Source organism: Ilyonectria robusta, assembly GCF_021365365.1.
Source record: "Ilyonectria robusta strain PMI_751 chromosome Unknown BGZ61scaffold_21, whole genome shotgun sequence".
NCBI classification, from domain to species: Eukaryota; Fungi; Ascomycota; class Sordariomycetes; order Hypocreales; family Nectriaceae; genus Ilyonectria; species Ilyonectria robusta.
This window is the reverse complement of record NW_025764455.1, coordinates 24,532-45,177: the sequence shown is the minus strand read 5'-3', so window position 1 is coordinate 45,177 and position 20,646 is coordinate 24,532. Positions and strand designations below refer to the sequence as shown.

Genomic DNA, 20,646 nt, shown 5'->3' with positions numbered 1-20,646 from the left:
GGCCGGAATAACGGCCGAGCAAGGCTTACAGTTACGAACTTTTCAAGTAAACTGTAGGGAATTCGTAGAGGCATCTTAATGAACGAGCTCTGTGCGGCTGGGCGTGCAGGCTGCCGAAAGGTGTAGATAGCTGGTGAATTCACTCATTGTTCGCTGAGTTCCCTGACTTACACTGGAATTTTGGTGTAACAAGGGGTGAGGCGAAATACGGGGCGAAAAGAGTTCAGTCACGTGAGCTTCGCATGCAACCGGTTTCGACCGTGCACTTGGTATCACGTGAGCCTCTCCAGCCGGAACCGGCGTTACAAATCGCCGTGCGCCGTGCGAGTAGCTCCCCTCACCGAGAAAAAAAGTTGGGTTTTGCAGAAAAATTTCGAGGTCAGTGGAGGCTCGAACAACCAAAGTTGAACGTTTGCGACCACCCACCGTCACCCCCCGATTTCCCTCAATTGGCCTGAACATCCCATCTCCGTGGAAGTTTGAGACCAATTGCATTGTAACCGCCTCTTTACAAACTCCCGAGAACTTCAAAGCCGCAGCCATGGCCGCCGAGAAGCCCGACAAGAAGGAGAAGAAGGACAAGAAGCGCAGCGACGAGTCTGGCGTGTCCAAGTCCAAGAAGGAGAAGAAGGACAAGAAGGATAAGAAGGAGAAGCTTGCCGCCGCCCTCGAGGAGAAGATCCAGCAGGATGCCGCCCCCAGCGCCTCCGTGAACGCCGACGAGGACTCCGACATGGAGGAGGACAAGGTCGAGGAGCTTCCCCTGGAGCGCACCGTCGTGCCTTTCGCCATCCCCGTCGCCGATGAGAAGGGCATGAAGAAGGTCTACAAGACCATCCGAAAGGGTATGTTACGCGCCTGGCGGACTTGAGAACAATTACTGACGCGTACCCATCACAGCTGCCAAGCAGAACACCCTCAAGCGTGGTGTCAAGGAGGTCGTCAAGACCCTCCGCAAGTCTCCCCCCTCCGCCCCTGGCTACACCTCGTTCCCCGGCATTGTCATCATTGCTGGCGACATCTCCCCCATGGACGTCATCTCCCACCTGCCCGTGCTGTGCGAGGACCACAACGTTCCCTTCATCTTCGTCACCTCGCGTGCCGAGCTCGGCGCCGCCGCCAAGACCAAGCGACCTACCAGTGTCGTCATGATCATGGAGAAGCCCGAGGGCAAGAAGAGCAAGGACAAGTCGGCCGACAAGGACGGCGAGGACGACGGCGAGGCGTTCGGCGAGAGCTACGCGTCGCTGGTCAAGTACGTGCAGAAGGAGTACTCCAAGCAGGCCGACTGGGTCAAGGGCGAGTCGTCGAAAGTCTAGAAGCGTCAGTGCCGCTAGCCAGATGTAACAGAACGGGACTAAAGGGAGAAGAAACGTGTCGGATGGTTCTGCGTGTCGGATTTGTGGACGATCTGGGTGTACTATACCAGATGTTTGGCCGACGAATATGGCCGAATGGGCTTGGCGGCGTTCAGGTATTTTACTGCATTGAAAATGGGAGGCATGATTTCTAGAACCATGCACAGAAGTTCATTGAGACCCTGGTGTGATGTTCATCTCCTCCATACGCAAGCGACTCTTCACATGTGGTTTTATGCTAAGTTCCGAGACATGAACGTTTTTAAGTGATGTATTACTTCGCCAAAGGGCGTTATACGGGTACATGATTGTGGTAACGATACCGCGAGGCGAGGCAAGAAAGGATAACGTTCTTTCACCCCCAACACTCCTCAGCCTGCTTCCTCGTTTCCCTATTAACATACAGAGTGCGACTAGGCTTTTCATGCCCGTCATCGTCCCTCAATCCATCCATCCCATTTAGTCAAAAGGGTTGGTACGGGTTCCCCACCAGGTCAGGAAGACGGACAAACCCAGCGTCTCAACGAGCTTGGCAGCGACGCTGACGCCGACGGTGTCGAGGGGGCGCTTCTCAACGATGATCTGGGAGATGTACTACACGCAAGTCGGTTAGTCTTTTGCTCCATCTCATTACAAGCCTCATCCCTACTCAAGACCCAAGTAAAAAAGAGGACGAAGAACAGGGGAAACTTACACCGGGAGCAGCAGTGGCGAAAAAGATCAAGCTACCAAGGTACGCGGCGCCCTTGTAGCTCAAGGTGCCGGTGGCATTGATGAGCGCGCCGACGCCGTAGCTCTGCAGCGCGGAGCCGACGACCGAAGAGCCCCAGGCGAGGGCGGCGCCGCTGGCCTCCTTGGAGCGGATGAACTCCTCCTTGGTGTTGGCGAGCTTGGCGCGCTGGTACGTGGCGCCCAGCAGCGGCGACAGCACCACCAGCTCGACGCCGTGGTTGAAGGCTGTGCCGAGGGCGATGGCCGAGGGCTTAACGGGGGGGAGGTCTGCGAGGGGGTTCTTGGTTAGCTTGGGAGATGATACAGGGGAGACGGGGGAGACTGACAGTGCAGAGACATGGTGCTTATTTGATGTAGAGGTGAAGCCGTGTAAGTGAGTCCGTGAACTTAGAGTCGTGACAGAGGTACAAGAACCAGCCCGAAGTCAAGCGGCAACTGTGTCTATTTGTACTCTCACTCCCGTCTCAGTCCTCCCCTCCCCCTCCTCGATCCCGATCTCCCTGACGAGCCCGTGGCTTGCCGTGTCGTCACCAGATATGATGATGTCACCATTCCGGGAGACTCTGGTTGTGGCAGTGGGCCAACTGGCATGGAGGAGTAATTGCGGGGGCGGTACCCCGAATGCTCAGGTACATGGTCGATCCCATTAGACTGTTGCCACCCGCGGGTACCTGGCCGCATGCGTGTACCTGGCGGGCTAACAGCAGGTCGGCCGCTAGCCCGGTGATTCTGGCGGGCATATGCGCTGCACTACTGTAGTCATAGTTAGGGATTCGGTCCCTATGTGGCGGGTGTGATGATGGTGTCACGGCGTCATTCCCATCGCTTCTCCTCTCTCGCTCCCTCGGCCCACAGCCAGAAACAAGACTACTGCGCACACGGCCTCGCGGTTACAGCCGGATTCGGGTCGGTTTGCCCAGTTCTTTTCCGTCCCGGCTAGTTGGGCCAGTCGTTTGCGTGTTCCTGGCAGCTCTGGCGCTGGCCGCATGGGGTTGTCACTGGTTGCTGTTGTCACTGGACGCACCATGTCTCAGACTTTGATGCCAACAAAATGAGCACATGGGACAGACAGCAGACCCTGTCCTAGACACCTACACACTGTGCAGGGGAGACTGGATGTGTGCATAAATGAGCTGTGGTTGGACCCTGATAAGACTTCTTTCCAGATGAACCGTAATATTGTGTCCCATGAGCATTCTAACCTGTTGGCGATCCAGGGATGCGCACAAACACAGACACAGACACAGACACACGACGTCCCTCTGCCTCGTCCCCATCACTCATCCAGATCGTTCCCGCGCCAACACGCAGGGTGCACCTCACGCACAAATAGACACTCTCCAAACTCGGCTCCAGCCAAGCAAAATCCTCCTGGCACGAAATCGCTGGCATGAATTCCATCAGCCGCTGGATATCCCCGGTCTCCTCAATACCGTACACTCCTGCCATACATGGCAACTCAAAAACTCCATGCGTCTATCTGTACATGAGGGCAGGGCCTATGCCATATCCCATATCCCGGCCCCTCCGCCACTCGTTTCCCCACGTGCCAGTGAAATTCAACGCCCATCATGAGGGATTCCTCCCGAGGTCATGTATTCTATGCCATGTGCTGTCCGTCCTCGCCGCCGCGCAGTGCCAGCAGTGCCCGTACATCATGCACATATTGTAGGCCTTCTAACAGGGGTACTAGGTGCATCAGGTCGTTATCCGTCGGGTCGTTGATCCAGCCTTGAATCGGAATCGCATTGTCTGAATCTCATGTCAGTCTCCTGCCATACCCCCACATCTCAGGGACCAGGCCTTACCTTGGTGAAAGAGGTAGCTCAACGGACTATTGTCCAGAATCATCACCTTGCTCAAGTCAGACTCGACAGCGCTCAAGTCCTTGATGAATGCACCTTGCCGGAACGTGCAGTGCTGTCGGTAGTATCGAGCCGAGAAGAACTTCCTCTCTTGCTCCAGCCAGTCAATGACTGGGTCTGCGTACTCTTGTACCGACGCTGTGAAGACGACCAGGTTGTACCACTTGCACACCCGCCGCAGGAACTCGTCGCAATAAGGTCGCTTGTTGACCCAATACAGTATGGGGTGCTGCGGTCCAATAGACGTCTGCCCACCAACCCCCACGTATGTCGTATTCAGGCGCACCTCAACCATGTGTCCTGTGCTCATCCGGCCTCCTTTAGACATGCTGTGAATCAGCGTCTCATCCAGGTCCAGGATCAATGTCTTCTGTTGATTCTTCGGTATTTCAATATTAAGGTACGATGGCTGCCTCCGGGGTATAAGGGGTTGGGGAGGCGCCGGGGTCTTGGGGTATTTTGTGAGGGCCGTGATGGGAGAGGTGGGTGATTTGAGGTGTGATGAGAGTGATGAGATGTCTCCGCTGGCCAGTTCACTAGCTTTCGTCCGCGCGACGGCAGACTGCGTCTTCCTGTGCTTTCGTTGCCTCAGAGCCTCGTCGCTGCTGAGCTTGATCCTAATTGACCTCCGGGCGGGTGAGGTTTCCTCCGTGGGTTGCAACGACTTGGACCGGGTATGCCGACCTAGGCTACCTGACCGGGACTCTTCTGATTCGGATTCCGAGGACAGACCTGATGACGATGAACCTGACGAGACGGCGGCCCTTGGTGACAAACTTCGATATCCCGATGTGCGCCCGTAGCCCTGCTTCTCAGTAGCCGGGTAGGGCTCGTCCAAGGACTTCTTGGCACCAGTGCCCTTGTGGATCCCAAACAGCTTTCCAAGCTGTGAGAAGGGCGCGAAGAAGCCATTCTCGTCGTAGAAGCAGGCGATGAGATAGACACCTGGAGAGGCCAGAGTCGCAAAAACCCAGCGAATGGAGCTGATAAGGCTCGATGCGATCCCCCGGGGCAGTGCATGCCACCAGCTGCTTCGTTTGTCGGGCTCGCCTCCTAGCAAAGGAGTGTCTTCGCGGGCGTGGGGCTTTTCCGTATCGAAGCGCGACTCGTCAAAGGTGTCATCGGGGAAGGTCTCGGTGCCATGGGCGGGTTGCCTATCGTCGGATTGATCGTGGGAGTGGTCTTCGGGGGCAATGCCGATGCCAATGGAACCTATACTATTGGATCGCGACTGGGCGGGGCTTGAGGGAGGCGAGACGCGGGCCGTGATGATGTTGAGGGAGTTCATCGTGACGGAGCCGAGCAAGCCATGAGGCACGGGGGAGGATGCGATGGGCGTTGAGGGAGAAGGAGGTCAAAAGGGTCAAGAAGGTCAAAAATAGAGCAGGAGCAGGGAAGATGGGAGATGACAGGGAGGAAGCGAGGCGCGGGTCGTCGGCGATGGGCAATGCGCGGGCCAACAGATGGCCTTTCGAGAGCTCGCACAGTACCTGAAGCGGACGGCGGGACGGCGAGACGGCGAGACGGAAGGGAAACGAGTGTCAACGGGGTAGCATCGAGGGTTCCTCCGGGGCGCAAAGCAGCTTGCGGACAGATGAGGATCGGGATCAGGGTCAGGTCAGGGACAGGGTCAGGAGTGAAGGAGCAGCGATCGCCATGTACGGATGATGGACGGAGTACGTGTGGACGAGTGGGCGTGTGGGCGTGTGGAGCGGGTAGCAAAGGGAAGAGGACGACGAATCCAAGGTGCCAGAGTTCCAGAGTTCCGGGCGGGAGAGAGGCGCCTGAGGTTGTTGAATTTGTGGCGTCCAGCCGAGGACCTCGAACCTTGTTGGCGGACTAAGCCCCCAAAAAACGCTTAGTGGGAAGCAGGTCGCTCTAGGCTCTAGGCTCTAGGACGCTGAAGGCCTGCTGCGGCGCAAAAAAGGGCCAAGATGGGAGGGGAACGTTGAGAAGGGGAAGGGGGAAGAGGGAAAAGGGAAAAAGAAGACGGAGGGGATGGAGGGTGGGAAGAACGGCGCCACGCAGCGACGGAAGAAGCGAGTGTGTGTCTGAGCGAGCGAGGGTGACGGGTGAGAAAGCGACAGAGTTGGTTGGCGTCTTGGGCGGCGGCGCAGGAAGGACAGAGGGCGCACAGTGGTTCGAGGGGTGACGGAGGACCCGTGGACGGAAAACGGAACCTGGACGAACAGACAAAGATACAAGTTACAAGTTACAACCACGGCGACCGGGGGCCTGAGTGGACAGAGACAGAGGCCCGAGGGTGGTTGAGGCGACCTTCACGTGTTGGGGATCCCTTCCATCAGGTGCCGAGAAGGAAATGGAAGGGGGAAAAATCAACAGGGCAGCCTGACTGACGGACGGCCGTGCTGCTAGTTAGGTAGGGCTCGGCATTGAGTTCGGAATCGCGGTATCTCTGGCCGTCCAGTCACTCCCGTGGACGCCATCCGGTGGCAGGTGGCAGATGGGAATGGCCGTCGTCATACGGGCTGGGCTAGGTACATGCCTGCGGAGCGCCAATAGTGAGGCCCTGATGCACCAGACGCCCGTCAGTGACCCGCGGAGGGGTGCCGCTGTGGCGTCGGCCTGCCAGGCCTATCGCAGGGCCTCTATTGACTCCCCCATTACCTCGCTCGCCTCTGGAGAATGACCTGGCCTCACCGGATGCATGCTTCTGCTCGTTTCTTGGTGGGGAGAATGCTCGGGGAGTTTAGCGGGCGGCCTTCGACGCGCTACAACTACGTAATCGCGGCATCCAGTGGGGTTTCCCGCCTCGGCGTTGAACTGCCATGGGTCTTAATAGGGTCTTGGGCCGCCTATCTTTCTCACCCATTCCCACCCCAAACCCAAGAAGGTCCGAGGTGCGCCATCGCGACGACATGGGCCTTGAGTTAGGCGTTCCTACTTGGGACGACAACCGCCTAGTTGCAGCTTGGTCGCATACCACGTGGGTTCAATGGTTCAATGGTTCAATGGTTTCCTGTCCTGCTCGTTTTCGTATCATATGTCCATCGTCTTCCTCCCGAAGATGCCGCTGGGGGTAAATTCCGCCGACGGAGTCGTGTCCGTGTAATAATTCCCTCTTTGGGCAGTGGAAGCGATTCATAGTCGACACCGACGACAAGGGCAAGAGGATAAGTATCGCGGCAGCGGCGGGTTGTTCACCGGGCTCTTGCATCTACCTATGAAAGCGTCAAAGGCGACGCCAATTCTGACCGAGATTCAAAGCAGACATGTCGGTGAGCAAAGATTATCGAGACTTCACTCGGCACATTAATTCCTGTAATCAGGCTGTGCGAATCTCGATATCAACGTGTTCTCTCAGCAATCGATGATGGCGGAGTTGATGGATTTCAGCGGCGGGGTAGCCAGCCTCTGTCAACTATTCTGGACAAACCACAACCATTGCTTCGTACAAAGCCAAGCTAAGTGGCTAAGTGGCCAACAGAGCGCACATATGCCGAAGCAAGCCCTGCCAGCACAGCAAGGCATTGATACCCAACACAGAAGCAAAAAGAAATATCATTTATGAATACCAATATTCCTTTTTATTTCCTTTTTATTATCGCCTTCGCAAGCCTCAAGACCCCGTTCTAGACGCATGCCGCAGCATGGCGCCTCCCACCGCAGCCATGAATTCTTTCACTGAGGGGGACCTGGAAGGCTGTGGCTGCCCCCACACTTTCCCCATTCGCCGGGCGCGGTGCGGGTAGGCCCTTGCACTTTCCCTGGCAGCCCCAACCGTGACGGCAGGTGATCGTAGCCTCGCGCAAAAAAAAGGCCCCGACGGTGCGATTGAGTCACCGATTTCGAGACCATCGACACAGCAGCTTCACAGCGCATTCTCTCCCCAACAAGCCCCCCACGAAACCCTCTGCGCCCCGACGACCGCCTACCTGTTATTATCAACCTCGTCGCAACAAGGATTCGCTTCTTCAACAGGAAATCGTCCCCCCACGCATTCTTGGCCGATCTGTGCAACCCCTCCCACACCCCGCGAAACGACGTCCCGCACAACATCGGCTTGCACCAGCGGACGACGACTTCGTAGGCAGCTCCCGAGATGGTCTCCCACCCCACGGGCTTTGCGCCCGACCTCGAAAAGTACCTGAAAACTCTCAAGGGTCAACAATTGGACGCCTCTGTCGAGAGCCTCATCTCGTGAGTGGTTTCCTCAAATCCACCAATCCTTAGTGTGGTCGTGTGGTTAACCTTGCATCGATAGCCTCCTCAAGCGACGCCAGATCAAGGGCTCCGAACCCTGCGCCGTAGCAACTGCCCACATCCTCCTCCAGGTTGTTGCCCGCTCCAGATGGCATGACGTAGACGGCCTTATCGACAACGTCTCCCGCATCGGCCGCCGCCTTGTCGAGGCCCAACCCAAGGAGCTCGTCATTGCCAACATTGTGCGGAGAGTCTTGGGCCTTATTCGCGATGAAGCCGCCGAAGATAGAAACGAGGGCGCCAGCGAGACACCCAGTGAAGCTCAGATGACCCCAACCGATACCGTCCACCCCGACCCAAAATGGCCAACCTCGACGCCTACAAAGCACCATGACAACGTCAGCGACCAAGTCTCCAACAGCCCAAAGCCACTGCAGAGTCGGCCAACGGGGCTATCCTCATACAGCTCCGTCAATGTTCCCAAGACCCTTTTTCACCTCCTTTCGGTGTCATCGCCCAACGACGGCGAGGGAAACCTCCTTGGAGCTCCCTTTGGCAATTCGGGGACGTCGACACCCTCATGGCGGGGACACTCTGCCCAGGTGCACTCCCTAAGATCCGAGGTGATTGACGGTATTGAGGAGATCAAGGATGAGATTAGCCAGGTGGATGACCAGATTGCGGCGTTGGCTGAGGTTCAGATTCACCCTGGAGACTACGTTCTCATCCACCAGCCGTCCCCCACCGTGGAGCGGTTCATCCTCCGTGCCGCCCTGAAGCGACGGTTTACCGTCTTGATAGCTACCGAGCCCCCTCGAAAACAGACGTCCGAAGTCCAGCATGCCTCATTTAGAAAGAAGCTCACGGCGGCTGGCATCACAGTAATCAACATCATGAACGGAGGGCTCATGGCATACATGTCGCGGGTGGACAAGGTCATCATTGGTGCGCGGGCAGTTGTCGCCAATGGAGGTGTCGTGGCGGATGCCGGTGCAGCAGCCGTAGCCAGGGCGGCCAAGGAGCAGGGCAATGCGGTCATTGTGCTGAGTGGCGTGTACAAGCTGAGCCCCGAGAACCCATTCAACGAAGAGTCTTTGATCGAGTGGGGAGACTCGTCGAGTTTTGTCGGGTTTGAGGACGGTGCCATGGTGAGCGGGGTGGAAATCCGCAGCGCCATCACCGAGATGGTCCCCCCCGAGCTTATTGACACATACATTACCAACCTGTGAGTTGCTCATATCGTCACATTTCTGCTATGAAGACCAAGACTAACATGGGACTTTCTAGGGGCACGCACTCAAGCGATCATCTGTCAAGCCTGATTGCGGATCACTACAAACAGGAAGACGTCGACTTTCACCTCTGGAATGAGGGAGAGCGGTGATGGAGTGGGATGAGTGGCGGGGACGCCTGTAGGAGTATTAGACGGTTCAAAAAAGGAAAAGAGCGTCGAAGACAGATGAGCTGTACAGTCTGTTTGGTGATGTTTCATGAGCGAGGGTGAGGTGTTGATTTTCGCATTTGATGCTTGACCCGTCTTGAAAGTGAATCTCACGATGTTGTTGCCGTGGAATGGGTTGGTGTTGGTGGGTTACAGGTGGTTGGTGCGGTCTAGCCCATGACAGTGAGACGATTAAGCTTAGTTCAGCCTTGACACCCGGCAGGGCAGTTGATTAAATGTCTGCCTAGGGCTTGGCCGTGACGACATGACCCATGCAAGCCGGAAGTCCGAGGTCCCAAGGCGCAGCACGCAACAACTCCAACGCGAATGCAACTCCCACGGCGCCAGAGCTGACGGTGTAGAAAGGCCAGATGGGGGCCGCGAATCGCCACGCCATGCTTCGTCGACTGCTTGCCAACCCAGGACGTTGCCAAGCGTCGATGCGATGGTGCGGTGAACAATACTGTGCAGTTTAAAGTGCAAGCTCAAGGGCTCAAGGGCCCATCAATCAATTCGCTCTCGGATCCCCGGCATAGGCGATCAGCCCTCCAGGCGGCCTCGCGGGTTGGCCGCGTCAGCAGCTAGCGGGCGATTGGGCGGGGGTCGAGTCATAGGGCTGTCGGGTGCGAATGCGAGTTGCGTGGCCACTGCGCAACGATCCGTGGCGCGCATGGGTCGCAAATCATAGCGGACTCACAGCGGGACGAGGCTTGATTCTGGGGGAGGCGGGAATCATGTAATCGCAGAGGGGGCTCGGATGCGCAACCTGGCACGCCACCTTGCCGTTTGGAGCCATGGGCTGGGATTGGTCGTGTCGACTGTTGCTCCGTCTAGTCCGCCCGCATCTTTTAGGTAGACACTTCTTGTTGTGGCAGCCGAGCTGGGATGCTGGCTTAAATAAATCATCCCACCCAGATGCGAGGTTGAGCTTGGTTCCGAATCCTTCTTCCACACATTCTCCCACCCGCCGGTGACGTGAGGCTTTTCGACTTTTCCACTTCTCGCCGCCCTATATACCGTTGTCCCACGACTGCATTCTCCCCCCATGAGCTCCTGACCTGGGATTCCTCCCTCAACACCAGCCCCGACCCTCAGCGTTCCATCATGACAAGTCCGCCATCCGCCATGGGCGACTCCGCTCCCAACGCCAACGCCAGCATCTCGAGTTCACACCTGCGCGTCAACGTTGACGACGCCCCGCCGCCCTACTCCGAGACGGACATCTACTCCACCGCGTCGCCCGGCGCCCGGTCGCAGCACTCCACCTCCGGCCCCCCATCGACCGTGCCCGGCCCCGCCGACGACGCCGCCTCCCGCATCTCGTCGTCGTCCACTGGCGACCCCGTCATCTTCACTCCGCCCCTCACCCCGCGCACATCCTCCAATGCAAACATACTAGCGATACCGCCCTCTCCCAGCGCCGCCTACTATTTCGATGGCCGGCCTGCTCTGGCCGCCTCGCCGCGGCTCAGTGAGCCACTCGTCCACAGGGTAGTCGTGCAGCCCGGCTCCAAGCCAGATGATCTGCCCTACCCGGCCGACTGGGCCAACCGTGACATCACCGCCCAAGACTGGGCAACATTTGTCAACTTCCTGATCCCGCACCACGACACCGAGAGCAACGAAGCCCTCCTCGGCGAGAAGGCCAAGTCCGAGGACAACAGTAACCTCCGCGGGGGAAAGACCCCCACCGATGGGAGCGTCAAGTCCGGCCGCGCTGCCGAACAGACTGTCGATCCCATCGAGGCGATGCGCCGGCGCGTCGAGGTCGAGGCCACAGTGCAGCAGTGGAACGACGGCTTTTTCGGCCCCAGGGGCACCCGCGTGCAGCTCGAGCCCATGGTTGACCAAGCCCGGATGCCTGGTGCCTGGGATTCGGCGTTTGACGGTCCTTCTGCCGCCGCAGCGGGATCTTGGTCGAGAGAGGGTGGGACACCGCAGCAACAGCAGCAACAACAGCAGCAACAGCAGCAACAACAGCAACAGCAGCAACAACAGCAACAGCAACAACAGCAGCAGCAGCAGCAGCAGCAGCAGAGAGGACCTGGCTGGCGAGGAGCCTTTGGCGGCTTCAGAATCGACAACGACAGCCTCCGGTGGGGAGATAGCTTCGTCGCCGACACCAATGGTCTCCGGATCGGCAATTTAGTCATGGATAATAACGGCATCCGCATGGACGGCCACGGCGGCGGCGTCAGAGGACCTCCAGCTCGCGGCGGTCCACCATTCGGCCGCCCTCAGCACTATCCTCCGCCCGCCCCGGGTGTCCCGTGGTGCCCGGACCGCGGCCGCTCCGCATGGCCCCACCCAGACGGCCCCCGCTCCCGCTCCGCCTCCGCCTCCTCCAACTCCTCCTCCGCCTCCTCCAACTCCGAGTCCTCCATCGGCTCGCTGCCCGACTACGACGACCTGCGCGACCAGCAGCTGCCCGTGTACGTCGAGCGACTCCAGGCATGGACGACGCGGCCGACCGAGATGCGCACAAAGGCCGACATCAAGCAGCTCCGCAGCGAGATCAAGGCCAGCAAGTCGCAGACCTCGCTTAACCTCGGCGACGTCGACCGCGCCATGCTGCGCGCCCAGATCAAGGCGCTGTCGCAGCAGTGGCGGGCGGTGAAGAAGCAGCAGAGAAAGGACCGGAAAGAGCGCAGGAAGGATCGCCGGAAGAGGAGAAAGGCGGAACGACGGGAGAGGAGACAGCAGAAGAAGGAGATGAAGAAGGCCCAGAGAGATCTTCGTCACGGACGTGGCGGACCACCTCATCCACCAGTACCTCCGGGACCTGGACCTCATGTACATGTTCCTTCAGTCCCCGGGCCGCCTCCCTTCGGTATGTCAGGGTGTCACCGGGGCCGGGGAGAGAGTCGTGGGCGTGGATGCCATGATTCCTCCTTCAACCGACACGGCTTCTTTGGGCGCCAGGCCCCATTCGGTCCTCCCGGCGACAGCGCTCCCCTAGGTCCCAATGGCCCTCTCGGTCCCAACGGTCCTCTCGGTCCCAGCGGTCCTCTCGGTCCCAATGGTCCTCTTGGTCCCAACGGCCCCCTTGGACCGAACGGACCGCTAGGACGAGGAGGCTTCTTCGATGGCGGCCGGTCTTTCAGGGGCAGAAACCACCACGGACACGGGCACAACTGGGGACACGGGCCCGGTTTCGGGCACGGCGGACGCTTCCCCGGCTCCTGGCCCGAGGACGCCAGACAGGACGATGCCAGACAAGAGGACGGTCTGGACGACGGCGACCTTCCGCCCCCGGGTCCGGCATCCGCGGAAAAGTACCGAACGGTTGCCGGCCTGGAAACAGAAATCGAATCCAAAAAGGCCAACATGACGGACAAGGGCGTGTCGGACGGGGAGCGCCGCGCCGTCGAGAAGGAGCTCGAGTCGCTGCTGGGGACGTTAGAGACCTTGAGGGTGGAGGCAGACGAGACGTACGCGAGGGAGTTGGCCAGTGAAGGCCATACTTGATCAGTTTTATTTTCTCCTGGATGAGAGATTTTCCTGCGTTTATTTCAAACTTTCTGTATGTACACTAGGCTTGGGAGTTGAGGTAATGGGCCTGGATATGGCTGTCTTATGATGACGAGGAATGTATAATGCTAGTAAACCACTTACGAAAATACAAAAAAAGAAAGGCGCTTTGCGTCTCAAGGATATATCATCTTTCTCATTATCCTCGTGAATACATGCTCGGTCGTGAGATGCTTCACCCAGCCGTCAAATATTTTGTCTATCCATATATATATATACAGTATCCCCGTCCCGGCAGATGCACCTCGCCTTCGTCTAACCTCACGTTGCTTTATTTTTTCGCTTCGGTCAGTCTCTGCCTCAGTGCTTGGACTCGTCCTTTTCCACAAGGGCGCCAACACCCAGACCCCTTCCCACGGCGACCTTGATCTCCTTCTTCTTGTCGGCCTCGGGGTCGCGACCGACCTCGCCCACGGGCTCGCCCTCGTCAACAGCCTCGGCGGTAGCAGCTTCTTCGGCGGCAATGGCCTCGTTGACTTGAGCGCGGATGCCATCGAGGTCGAGGCGCATGCAGAAGGCGTCCTCGCCGTCGGCGTAGTACTTGGCCTCGGTCTTCTCGTTCTTGAAGCGCAGGGTGTCCTCGTACAGGTGGCGGGCGGCGGCATTGGAGACACGGACGTGCAGGGAGACATACTTGGCACCAAAGGTCTCAACCATGGCAAGCTCTAGTCACGATGGGTCAGCTTTAGACGTCGAAATAGTGGTCTCGAGGGCCGGGGTGAAGCAACGCCGGAAGTCGGACAGGGACAAGATAAAACATACGGCTCTGTCGCATGAGCTTCTCGGCAATGCCCAGACGACGGTGGGTGCGCATGACACTCAGACTGGTGATGTGGCCGTGGGGAATGCCGTCGGAGGGCTCCTCCTCCATCTTGGCGAGCACATAGCCGACGATCTTGGGATATTCGTAAGGGTTCTTCTTGGGGCGGGAGACGTCGACGGCCACGTAGCTGAGCTGCGGCCACGAGAGGGAGTGGTAGAGGTAGTACTTGAGGAAGTAGTTCTCGGGCAGGTTCTCGAGGTTGGCGTGCTGGATGAGGGGCAGGTCGGCGTTGGTGAGGAGGCGGATATCCATGGCTGCGTCGGGGGCTCGGCGGGAGCGAGAGCAAGAGAACGACGGATGAGGAGGAGTGGGGATTTCCGGAGGTCGTACAGGCGGGCGTCGAAGGCGTCTCGGCGTTGCAGGAGGTGGAGGTTCGGGATCTGCTTTGGAGGATGGGATAGATTGAGGCTCAAGCCAACTGGTGTGAAGCAAGGCGTCGAGGCCTGTCAATCGGGGTCCAGTTTTTCGTGGCCTGCACTGAGGAGACCTAAGTTAACCCCACTACAACCTCGCTGTAAACTGCGGCGGGGGCCAAACTTACAGGCGACGACGGTCCAGCATCGGCGTTCGGGCGTCACCCCGCCGGAGCCTTGTACACCGTTTCCCCTCCAGGTCCCTTCCCCCGCCCCGCGCAGCGCTGTCCAGGGCTCGCTACTCGCTACGTTACAGTGGATAGTTACAGTGGATAGGTACCTAGTTACAGTGGATAAAATCCCCCCCCCTCGACTAAAAACTGCCGGCCTGCTGCAGACAAAACGGCCACCTGACCTCGAATAGGAAATGACCTCTGGCGGAAGAAATGGAACCCATCCTCACCCTCACACAGCCGCGCCTCTCAGCTCCAACGCCAGCCGCCACGCGCTGCGGAGGACGCCCGGGCTAGATGGGCACAAGGTCCGCACGGCGCTGGCCACGATTGGTGCGCAACCGGCGGCCGGCCGCGGGTGGGGTTTGGCTTCGTTCGCCTTGTGCGTTTTGGGGAATTGTGGTTGCGGTTTGACAGTTTCTCGCCGGCGGGGAGGACGAGGGAGAAAGATTGCGCAGTGTGCATTGTGGGTTCGCGAGTTCGCGGGTTGTCTGTCGGTGGTATATAAAGGGCCACCATGTTCCAATTCCTCGTGTCTCGGACGTTGAAACGTTATAGTTCTCTTGCTTCCGTGCTTTGACCTGCTCTGTGCCGTGTAGCTCGATCCCATCACCACGACACCGCCGGCTAAAGTTATTCAACTTGCTCCTCCAACTCCAAACTCCCCTCCCAACCTTCCAGGCTCTCGCAATGGCTCTTCCTTTGACGGGCAAGCTGGCCCTTGTCACCGGTGCCTCAAGAGGTAAACATCCCGAAAGCATAGCTTGTCCTGCCATTCCCAACCCTAACTTCTCCATAGGCATTGGCTTGGCCATCACTAAGACGCTCGCTGCCCGCGGCGCGAACCTCCTCCTCGCCTACACCTCTGAGAGCTCTGCCGCCTCCACCGCGAGCCTCGCCGCTGAGCTGTCTGCCAAGCACTCAATCAAGGTCGTCCCCGTCCAGGCCGATCTCAGCACCGTCGCCGGCCCGGCATCCCTCATCGCCCAGGCGACCAACGCCTTCAGCCCGCTGCGCATCGACATCCTCGTCAACAACGCCGGCGTGGCCCTCAACGACAACGTCACCGACATCAAGCCAGACGACTTCCACAAAACCTACGACGTCAACGTTCTCGGCCCGCTGCTGCTCGTCCAGGCCGCCGTGCCCTACCTGCCCACCGACCGCTCTGGCCGCATCATCAACCTCAGCAGCGTCAGTTCCAGCATGGGCTTCGTCGGCCAGAGCGTCTACGGCGGCTCCAAGGCGGCCCTCGAGGCCATGACGCGCACCTGGGCGCGCGAGCTGAGCGAGCGCTGCACTGTCAACGCCATCAACCCGGGCCCCGTCCGTTCCGAGATGTACTCGCGCAACACGGACGAGTTCAAGAAGCTGATCAAGCCCTTTATCCAAAATGCGCCTCTCATGGTTGCTCGCGAAGGCATCGACCCGCCCGAGGTCGTCGAGGACGCCAAAACCAGTGGCGGCCGGGCCGGTGAGGCCGAGGAGGTTGCCGGCATCGTCGCCATGCTGGCCGGCCCGGAGAGTGCGTGGTGCACCGGCCAGGTCATCTGCGCCAATGGAGGCATGATCTTTGGTATGCAGTAGATGAAGGGGCATATGTCAGATAGATCCGGACATCGGCGTTCCATAGAAGGGCTTTTTTCAAATACAAGCAAACACATTTCATACCTGCCATTGTGAGTGAATGCGACAACCTGTAGAGTCAATTTTGTGTAGCAAGTCCGCTCACAGACCCTATGGTCAGCGAGCTGATAAGTTGTCTCTGTCCAAGTAAACCGAATTCAGTGTTAGTGGTGAGTTTCCATCGGCCGGCGCATGTCAACTGCCCCGCCATATCCAGGCGGTGACGCAAATTCTGCCGTCTTCGCCCACTCACACTCTCGCTCACTTACTCATCCAGGCCGCTCACAACTGATCATCCCGTCAAGCAAAACCAAGACCAGTTCCCCTATTGTCACCAGCTTCGGGTCTAGAACAAGAGTCACGATGGCGTCCGATCCCCTCGACGATGTCCTCAACATCGAGGAGCGTTTCTATTCGGAGGGCTACCAACAGGGCCTCGAAGACGGCGTTCAGGCGGGGCGCATCGAAGGCCGGTCCTTCGGTATGCAAAAGGGCTTCGAGAAGTTCCTCGAGAGCGGCCGTCTCGCCGGAAAGGCCATCGTCTGGGCAAACCGCATTCCTCACCAGCCAGGCGCCGCAGCAGATGCCACCGCCAAAGAGCCATGTACGCTACCGCAGTTGCCCAAGAACGCACGCCTGGAGAAGAACATCAACACCCTCTACGCCCTCGTCGAGCCCGAGACCCTGTCCACAGCCAACACGGATGAGGCGGTGCAAGACTTTGACGACCGGGTGAAGCGGGCGCTGGGGAAAGCGAAGATTGTCGAGCGGATGGTGGGTGGTGGTGGTGCGAAGGAGACATCCTGAGCAGTTCTCGGTGGGTGCGTAACGATCAACGATTTTTGGGCATTCAAATTCCGGCTTGGCATATTTAGCTTGCGGTGTTGGCACAGCACATAGACGGAGTTTTGGGGTTTCGTTTTGTGAACAAAAAGGGAACGTCTGCATTGTCAATGGGAAATCTATACCCTCACTACCTCACACTTGTATACACAATGGCTTTCCTCCACACTTCCTTTACTTGAACGACCTGCAAGGATATCTGTGATACGTTAGCACACGCATTCCCGTCCTGTCAAATCTATTGGGGAACTTACCCCTCGCCATAGGAAGTATCCGTGATGGCATACTTGTGCACATCCCACTTTCCAGACGCCAGGCTGGTGCCGCTGGGCAGGGGCGGCAGACCATCCACGAACACGTCCTTGGTCACATCCTTGGGGGCCTTCTCCAGGGCCTTGGCCAGGCCAGTCTCGGCGTCCTGCTTGGCAGCCACGAGGGCCTGCTCACCAGCCTCGCCGATGAGGTCGACCTTGGGGGCGGCGGCGCTGCCGACGCTCAGGAGCGAGGCGAACTGGGCCTGGTCGACGACGCTGAGCTGGGGGTACGCTCGGCGGTGGTCGCGCTTCCAGTAGGCGTTGTCGGCGATGTCGCCAGCGGGAATCGTCACGGGGTCGTTGTACTCGAGGGGGTCGTTGGCGCCGGGAGCCGGGTAACGGAAGTGAGGGTTGAGCGGCACGCCATTGGAGCGGTTGGGGTCGAGGGTGAGGAAGCGGCGGACTACCTCCCAGATGCCCGTGGACTGGAGTGTGTGTTTCTGCGCGAGAGCGTATCTGTCAGCGACTGCGTCTTGGTCTGTCTAGAGTGCGGACGGGCGAGGCAATTCGGATCGACGGGCGGGCGGATGCGAGCCATTGGAAGGCATTGAGGTCGGTAGAAGGGGGCTGCGGCATACCTTGGCGATGCTCACCACGTCACCGGCGACTTTGGCTGCCGCTTGCGTCGACATGCTGGCGGTATAGCGGGTGACGGCGTCGATTGAGGTTCGGGTGATGGAACTGTTTGCAAGTTGAAATGGAGCCGTGGTTATTGGCCGGAGTCTGGGACGGGTCATTTAGCCGATACTTTGCCGAATCGTCTTCCATGCGACTTACCCTATATCATTGCCTGGGTCACTTGGCGCGAGCACTGTATTCTAAGACACAAGCTCCTTGGTGAATATAACCTTTACGAGCTTGATCCGCTTATTGTTGTGTTTCTTTATTCTCTCTTCACAGCGTATTTAGAGGTTTCTGGTCGTGGTGTAGCTCAACATCACAGGCCTCCACATCAGCGGGGTTAAGAAGCTAGCAACCAATTCGAAAGAAAGCATAGGTTGGCATAATAGGTCAAGAAAATACATAGTTCACAACCAGTAAGCCATTGGCAACCGCGACAAACCCTACGAAGTCCTCAAAGTGATGATATACAGATACGTGATCACAGAGGCAGATGCAGAGGAGCGAGTATGATCACATGTGGAAGACCACTTGACTATCATGTGGAAATCCAACACCGTCTATTGTCCTTACGTGAACCTGCTATCAAAGTACGAAAACACACCATTGAATAACCTATACAAATCGATGCTAGCCCGACTTCATTACCTACATCCATCCCGTCCATCCCGTTCATTCTGCATCCATCCCATATCCATCCAGCTCGGATTCAATACCGAGTCACATTACTTCTTGCCAAGCTCCTCAACGAGGGCGACAACCTTGTCAAGAGTGCCCTGCGGGCTACCTGGCTCGGCAACAAGCACCTTGCCCTCCTTGTTGACAACGAAGACGCCGCGAGTGGTGCCGTTGGGGGCCTTCTTCAGTCCGATGGCGGTAATCAGCGTCTGCTTGGCGTCGCACAGCAGCGGGTAGGGAAGCTTCTGCTTCTCCTTGAAAGTGGTGTTGGCCTTGGGCGAGTCTTTGCTCAGGCCATAGATGGCGAGGCCGCCGGCAGTCAGCGGCTCGTAGGAGTCGCGGAAGAAGCAGACCTGCTTGGTGCCTGGTGATGGTGAGTTAGTCGGACACATCCAATACGCTGAGACGGTTGAACGGGGAAGCTTACAGCCGGGAGTCGAGGCCTTGGGGTAGGTGAAGAGGACGACACCAGCCTCGCTCTCGTCAACCAACTTCTTCAAGCTGGTTGTCTCGCCATCGTTGGTCTCGATCTCTCCACCAAAGGTGTCCAGGTCGATGATGTCGCCGACCTCGACCTTGTCGGACTTGGCGGCCTTCTTGGCTTCGGCCTTCTTGGGCTCCTCTTTCTTGGGCTCTTCCTTCTTGGGCTCTTCCTTCTCTTCCTCGGTCAGATCCTCTTTGGACTCCTCCACGACCTTCTTGGCGGGAGCAGGCTTGGCTGCCTTTGCCTTGGCCTTGGTAGCCTTAGGGGCGGCCTTCTTGGTCACAGGCGCGGGCGCGGGAGGCTCGCGGGCCTTGCGCTTGCGCAGCTCGACGGGCATGATTAGAGATTGGTGGAGGGTTTTGTTTTGGGGGAAAGGGTATGCGCTGCGATGCGATGCGATGTAATGCGCCTGTGACTGAGACTCCGATTGCGACTGCGATGCGATGCGAAACGCGAATGCGACCAGGGCCTTCAGAAAGCGACGGGAGATGACGTGCTCGCTCTGCCGTTCGGATCTTTCAGATACAGACTCGGGACTGTCGCAAGCCTTGGGCGCAGTGTCTGGACAAGGACGAAGCAGGCGAGAAAGGGAAAAGGGGGCTCGCGGAAAAAAACAAGGACGAGGTTGGGCGCTTGGGAAGAGGGGAGTAAGGTAGCGAGAGAGCGGGAGGGCGAGAGGAAAGAACGAAGGGGGGGCGGACGCGCAGAACGAAATGGGGACTGTCCGTCGCAGTCGCAGTCGCAGGAGCCAACAGCAAGACGGAGCAACCTGCCTACAATGGCACCAGAGCGCCAGCACCAAGAGCGCCAGCACCATGGCACCTTCCCGCCCACCTCCCACTGACCGACCTTGGCAAACCGTCTCTCCGATAGTCCAGTACCTTACCTAGGAAACTGGAGCATACAACCCTTGAGCCAATCATAGCCGCGAGTGCTTCTGGTAAGCTTCCGGGAGCTTGGGCCCTCCGGCAGCGGGCGGCGCGCGGGCCACCATTCGCTTAGATATCTGCGTTTTGGACTGTGGGGGACTCGCGCCGAACCGATAGATGCATGAACTCTCCGTTACGCAAAGGCTATGCATCAATTGCAGCAATGCGCATACGCGTCACGGCACCGTTTTGCTCTTGGCTTGCTGCCAACCTACTCACCAGTTTCTTAGCGTCAGCGTCGGCGTCAACCGCAGTATCGGTGCATCCGCAACACCTGCCAAGCATCGGAGCAACCTCCCGATAACTCGACGCCAACATGAATCCTCGGGTGAGTTGCCACCTGCAATGAGTCTCTTAAGTTAGCCTCCGCATGCTGACGTGTTCTTGTCTAGAAACTTATGGCCCCCGCGGCCGCCTTTACAATGGCCTGCGTGCTGCTCGCGTGAGTTGAGATAAGTGGCGTGGTTTTGGACCGCGCCATGAAGGAGTGAGCTTTTGATGCTAACCAGAGGGCAACATGCCCATCAAAGATACACGAGATCATCTATCCGATCAGCAAGAGAACAAGCGGTGTGTTATTACTTACTACAAACTGCCGCCGCGTTCCCGGGACTAACCCTGGTGTTAGAGGACTCACAAGTTGGGAGAGCG

General features: G+C 58.2%; 9 protein-coding genes across 9 annotated transcripts; 4 read left to right on the top strand and 5 right to left on the bottom strand.

The window, feature by feature from the left end:
* Window positions 1–541: 541 nt before the first annotated feature.
* BGZ61DRAFT_536530 (50S ribosomal protein L30e-like protein) lies at window positions 542–1,319 on the top strand (the record flags this gene model as incomplete). The annotated part of the gene is made up of 2 exons (XM_046254413.1): window positions 542–845; window positions 901–1,319. 2 exons carry the CDS (start codon window positions 542–544, stop codon window positions 1,317–1,319), a joined length of 723 nt encoding a protein of 240 aa, XP_046099489.1.
* A 498-nt stretch (window positions 1,320–1,817) lies between these two features.
* Window positions 1,818–2,429, bottom strand: BGZ61DRAFT_497149 (uncharacterized protein; the record flags this gene model as incomplete). Its single annotated transcript, XM_046251114.1, has 3 exons — window positions 1,818–1,952; window positions 2,053–2,357; window positions 2,417–2,429. The coding sequence occupies 3 exons, from the start codon at window positions 2,427–2,429 to the stop codon at window positions 1,818–1,820; spliced, it is 453 nt and encodes a 150-aa protein (XP_046099488.1).
* A 1,261-nt stretch (window positions 2,430–3,690) lies between these two features.
* On the bottom strand, window positions 3,691–5,243 carry BGZ61DRAFT_536528 (NLI interacting factor-like phosphatase-domain-containing protein; the record flags this gene model as incomplete). Its single annotated transcript, XM_046254412.1, has 2 exons — window positions 3,691–3,842; window positions 3,899–5,243. The coding sequence occupies 2 exons, from the start codon at window positions 5,241–5,243 to the stop codon at window positions 3,691–3,693; spliced, it is 1,497 nt and encodes a 498-aa protein (XP_046099487.1).
* Window positions 5,244–8,018: 2,775 nt separating this feature from the next.
* On the top strand, window positions 8,019–9,503 carry BGZ61DRAFT_361914 (uncharacterized protein; the record flags this gene model as incomplete). Its single annotated transcript, XM_046241309.1, has 3 exons — window positions 8,019–8,116; window positions 8,181–9,344; window positions 9,407–9,503. 3 exons carry the CDS (start codon window positions 8,019–8,021, stop codon window positions 9,501–9,503), a joined length of 1,359 nt encoding a protein of 452 aa, XP_046099486.1.
* A 1,182-nt stretch (window positions 9,504–10,685) lies between these two features.
* Window positions 10,686–13,028, top strand: BGZ61DRAFT_497146 (uncharacterized protein; the record flags this gene model as incomplete). The annotated part of the gene is made up of 1 exon (XM_046251113.1): window positions 10,686–13,028. One exon carries the CDS (start codon window positions 10,686–10,688, stop codon window positions 13,026–13,028), a length of 2,343 nt encoding a protein of 780 aa, XP_046099485.1.
* Window positions 13,029–13,199: 171 nt separating this feature from the next.
* Window positions 13,200–14,397, bottom strand: BGZ61DRAFT_458509 (N-acetyltransferase complex ARD1 subunit). Its single transcript, XM_046246769.1, has 2 exons — window positions 13,854–14,397; window positions 13,200–13,756 (listed from the first exon to the last, which is right to left on the bottom strand). Exons 1-2 carry the CDS (start codon window positions 14,164–14,166, stop codon window positions 13,392–13,394), a joined length of 678 nt encoding a protein of 225 aa, XP_046099484.1. The 5' UTR covers window positions 14,167–14,397; the 3' UTR covers window positions 13,200–13,391.
* Window positions 14,398–15,190: 793 nt separating this feature from the next.
* On the top strand, window positions 15,191–16,933 carry BGZ61DRAFT_497144 (uncharacterized protein; the record flags this gene model as incomplete). Its single annotated transcript, XM_046251112.1, has 3 exons — window positions 15,191–15,242; window positions 15,300–16,076; window positions 16,485–16,933. The coding sequence occupies 3 exons, from the start codon at window positions 15,191–15,193 to the stop codon at window positions 16,931–16,933; spliced, it is 1,278 nt and encodes a 425-aa protein (XP_046099483.1).
* Window positions 16,934–17,143: 210 nt separating this feature from the next.
* BGZ61DRAFT_536522 (uncharacterized protein) lies at window positions 17,144–17,915 on the bottom strand (the record flags this gene model as incomplete). The annotated part of the gene is made up of 3 exons (XM_046254411.1): window positions 17,144–17,168; window positions 17,224–17,723; window positions 17,862–17,915. 3 exons carry the CDS (start codon window positions 17,913–17,915, stop codon window positions 17,144–17,146), a joined length of 579 nt encoding a protein of 192 aa, XP_046099482.1.
* Window positions 17,916–18,408: 493 nt separating this feature from the next.
* BGZ61DRAFT_458503 (thioredoxin-like protein) lies at window positions 18,409–20,056 on the bottom strand. The gene is made up of 2 exons (XM_046246768.1): window positions 19,010–20,056; window positions 18,409–18,946 (listed from the first exon to the last, which is right to left on the bottom strand). Exons 1-2 carry the CDS (start codon window positions 19,881–19,883, stop codon window positions 18,630–18,632), a joined length of 1,191 nt encoding a protein of 396 aa, XP_046099481.1. The 5' UTR covers window positions 19,884–20,056; the 3' UTR covers window positions 18,409–18,629.
* Between the last annotated feature and the right edge of the window lie 590 nt (window positions 20,057–20,646).

Bases quoted from the DNA above. Each gene is read 5' to 3' on its own strand.
- BGZ61DRAFT_458503 (XM_046246768.1), bottom strand. From the start codon at position 19,883: ATGGTGCTGGCGCTCTTGGTGCTGGCGCTCTGGTGCCATTGTAGGCAG. The intron at 18,947-19,009 runs GTAAGCTTCCCC...CACCATCACCAG, and splicing joins CAAGGCCTCGACTCCCGGCT to GCACCAAGCAGGTCTGCTTC.
- BGZ61DRAFT_458509 (XM_046246769.1), bottom strand. From the start codon at position 14,166: ATGGATATCCGCCTCCTCACCAACGCCGACCTGCCCCTCATCCAGCAC. The intron at 13,757-13,853 runs GTATGTTTTATC...CATCGTGACTAG, and splicing joins GAAGCTCATGCGACAGAGCC to AGCTTGCCATGGTTGAGACC.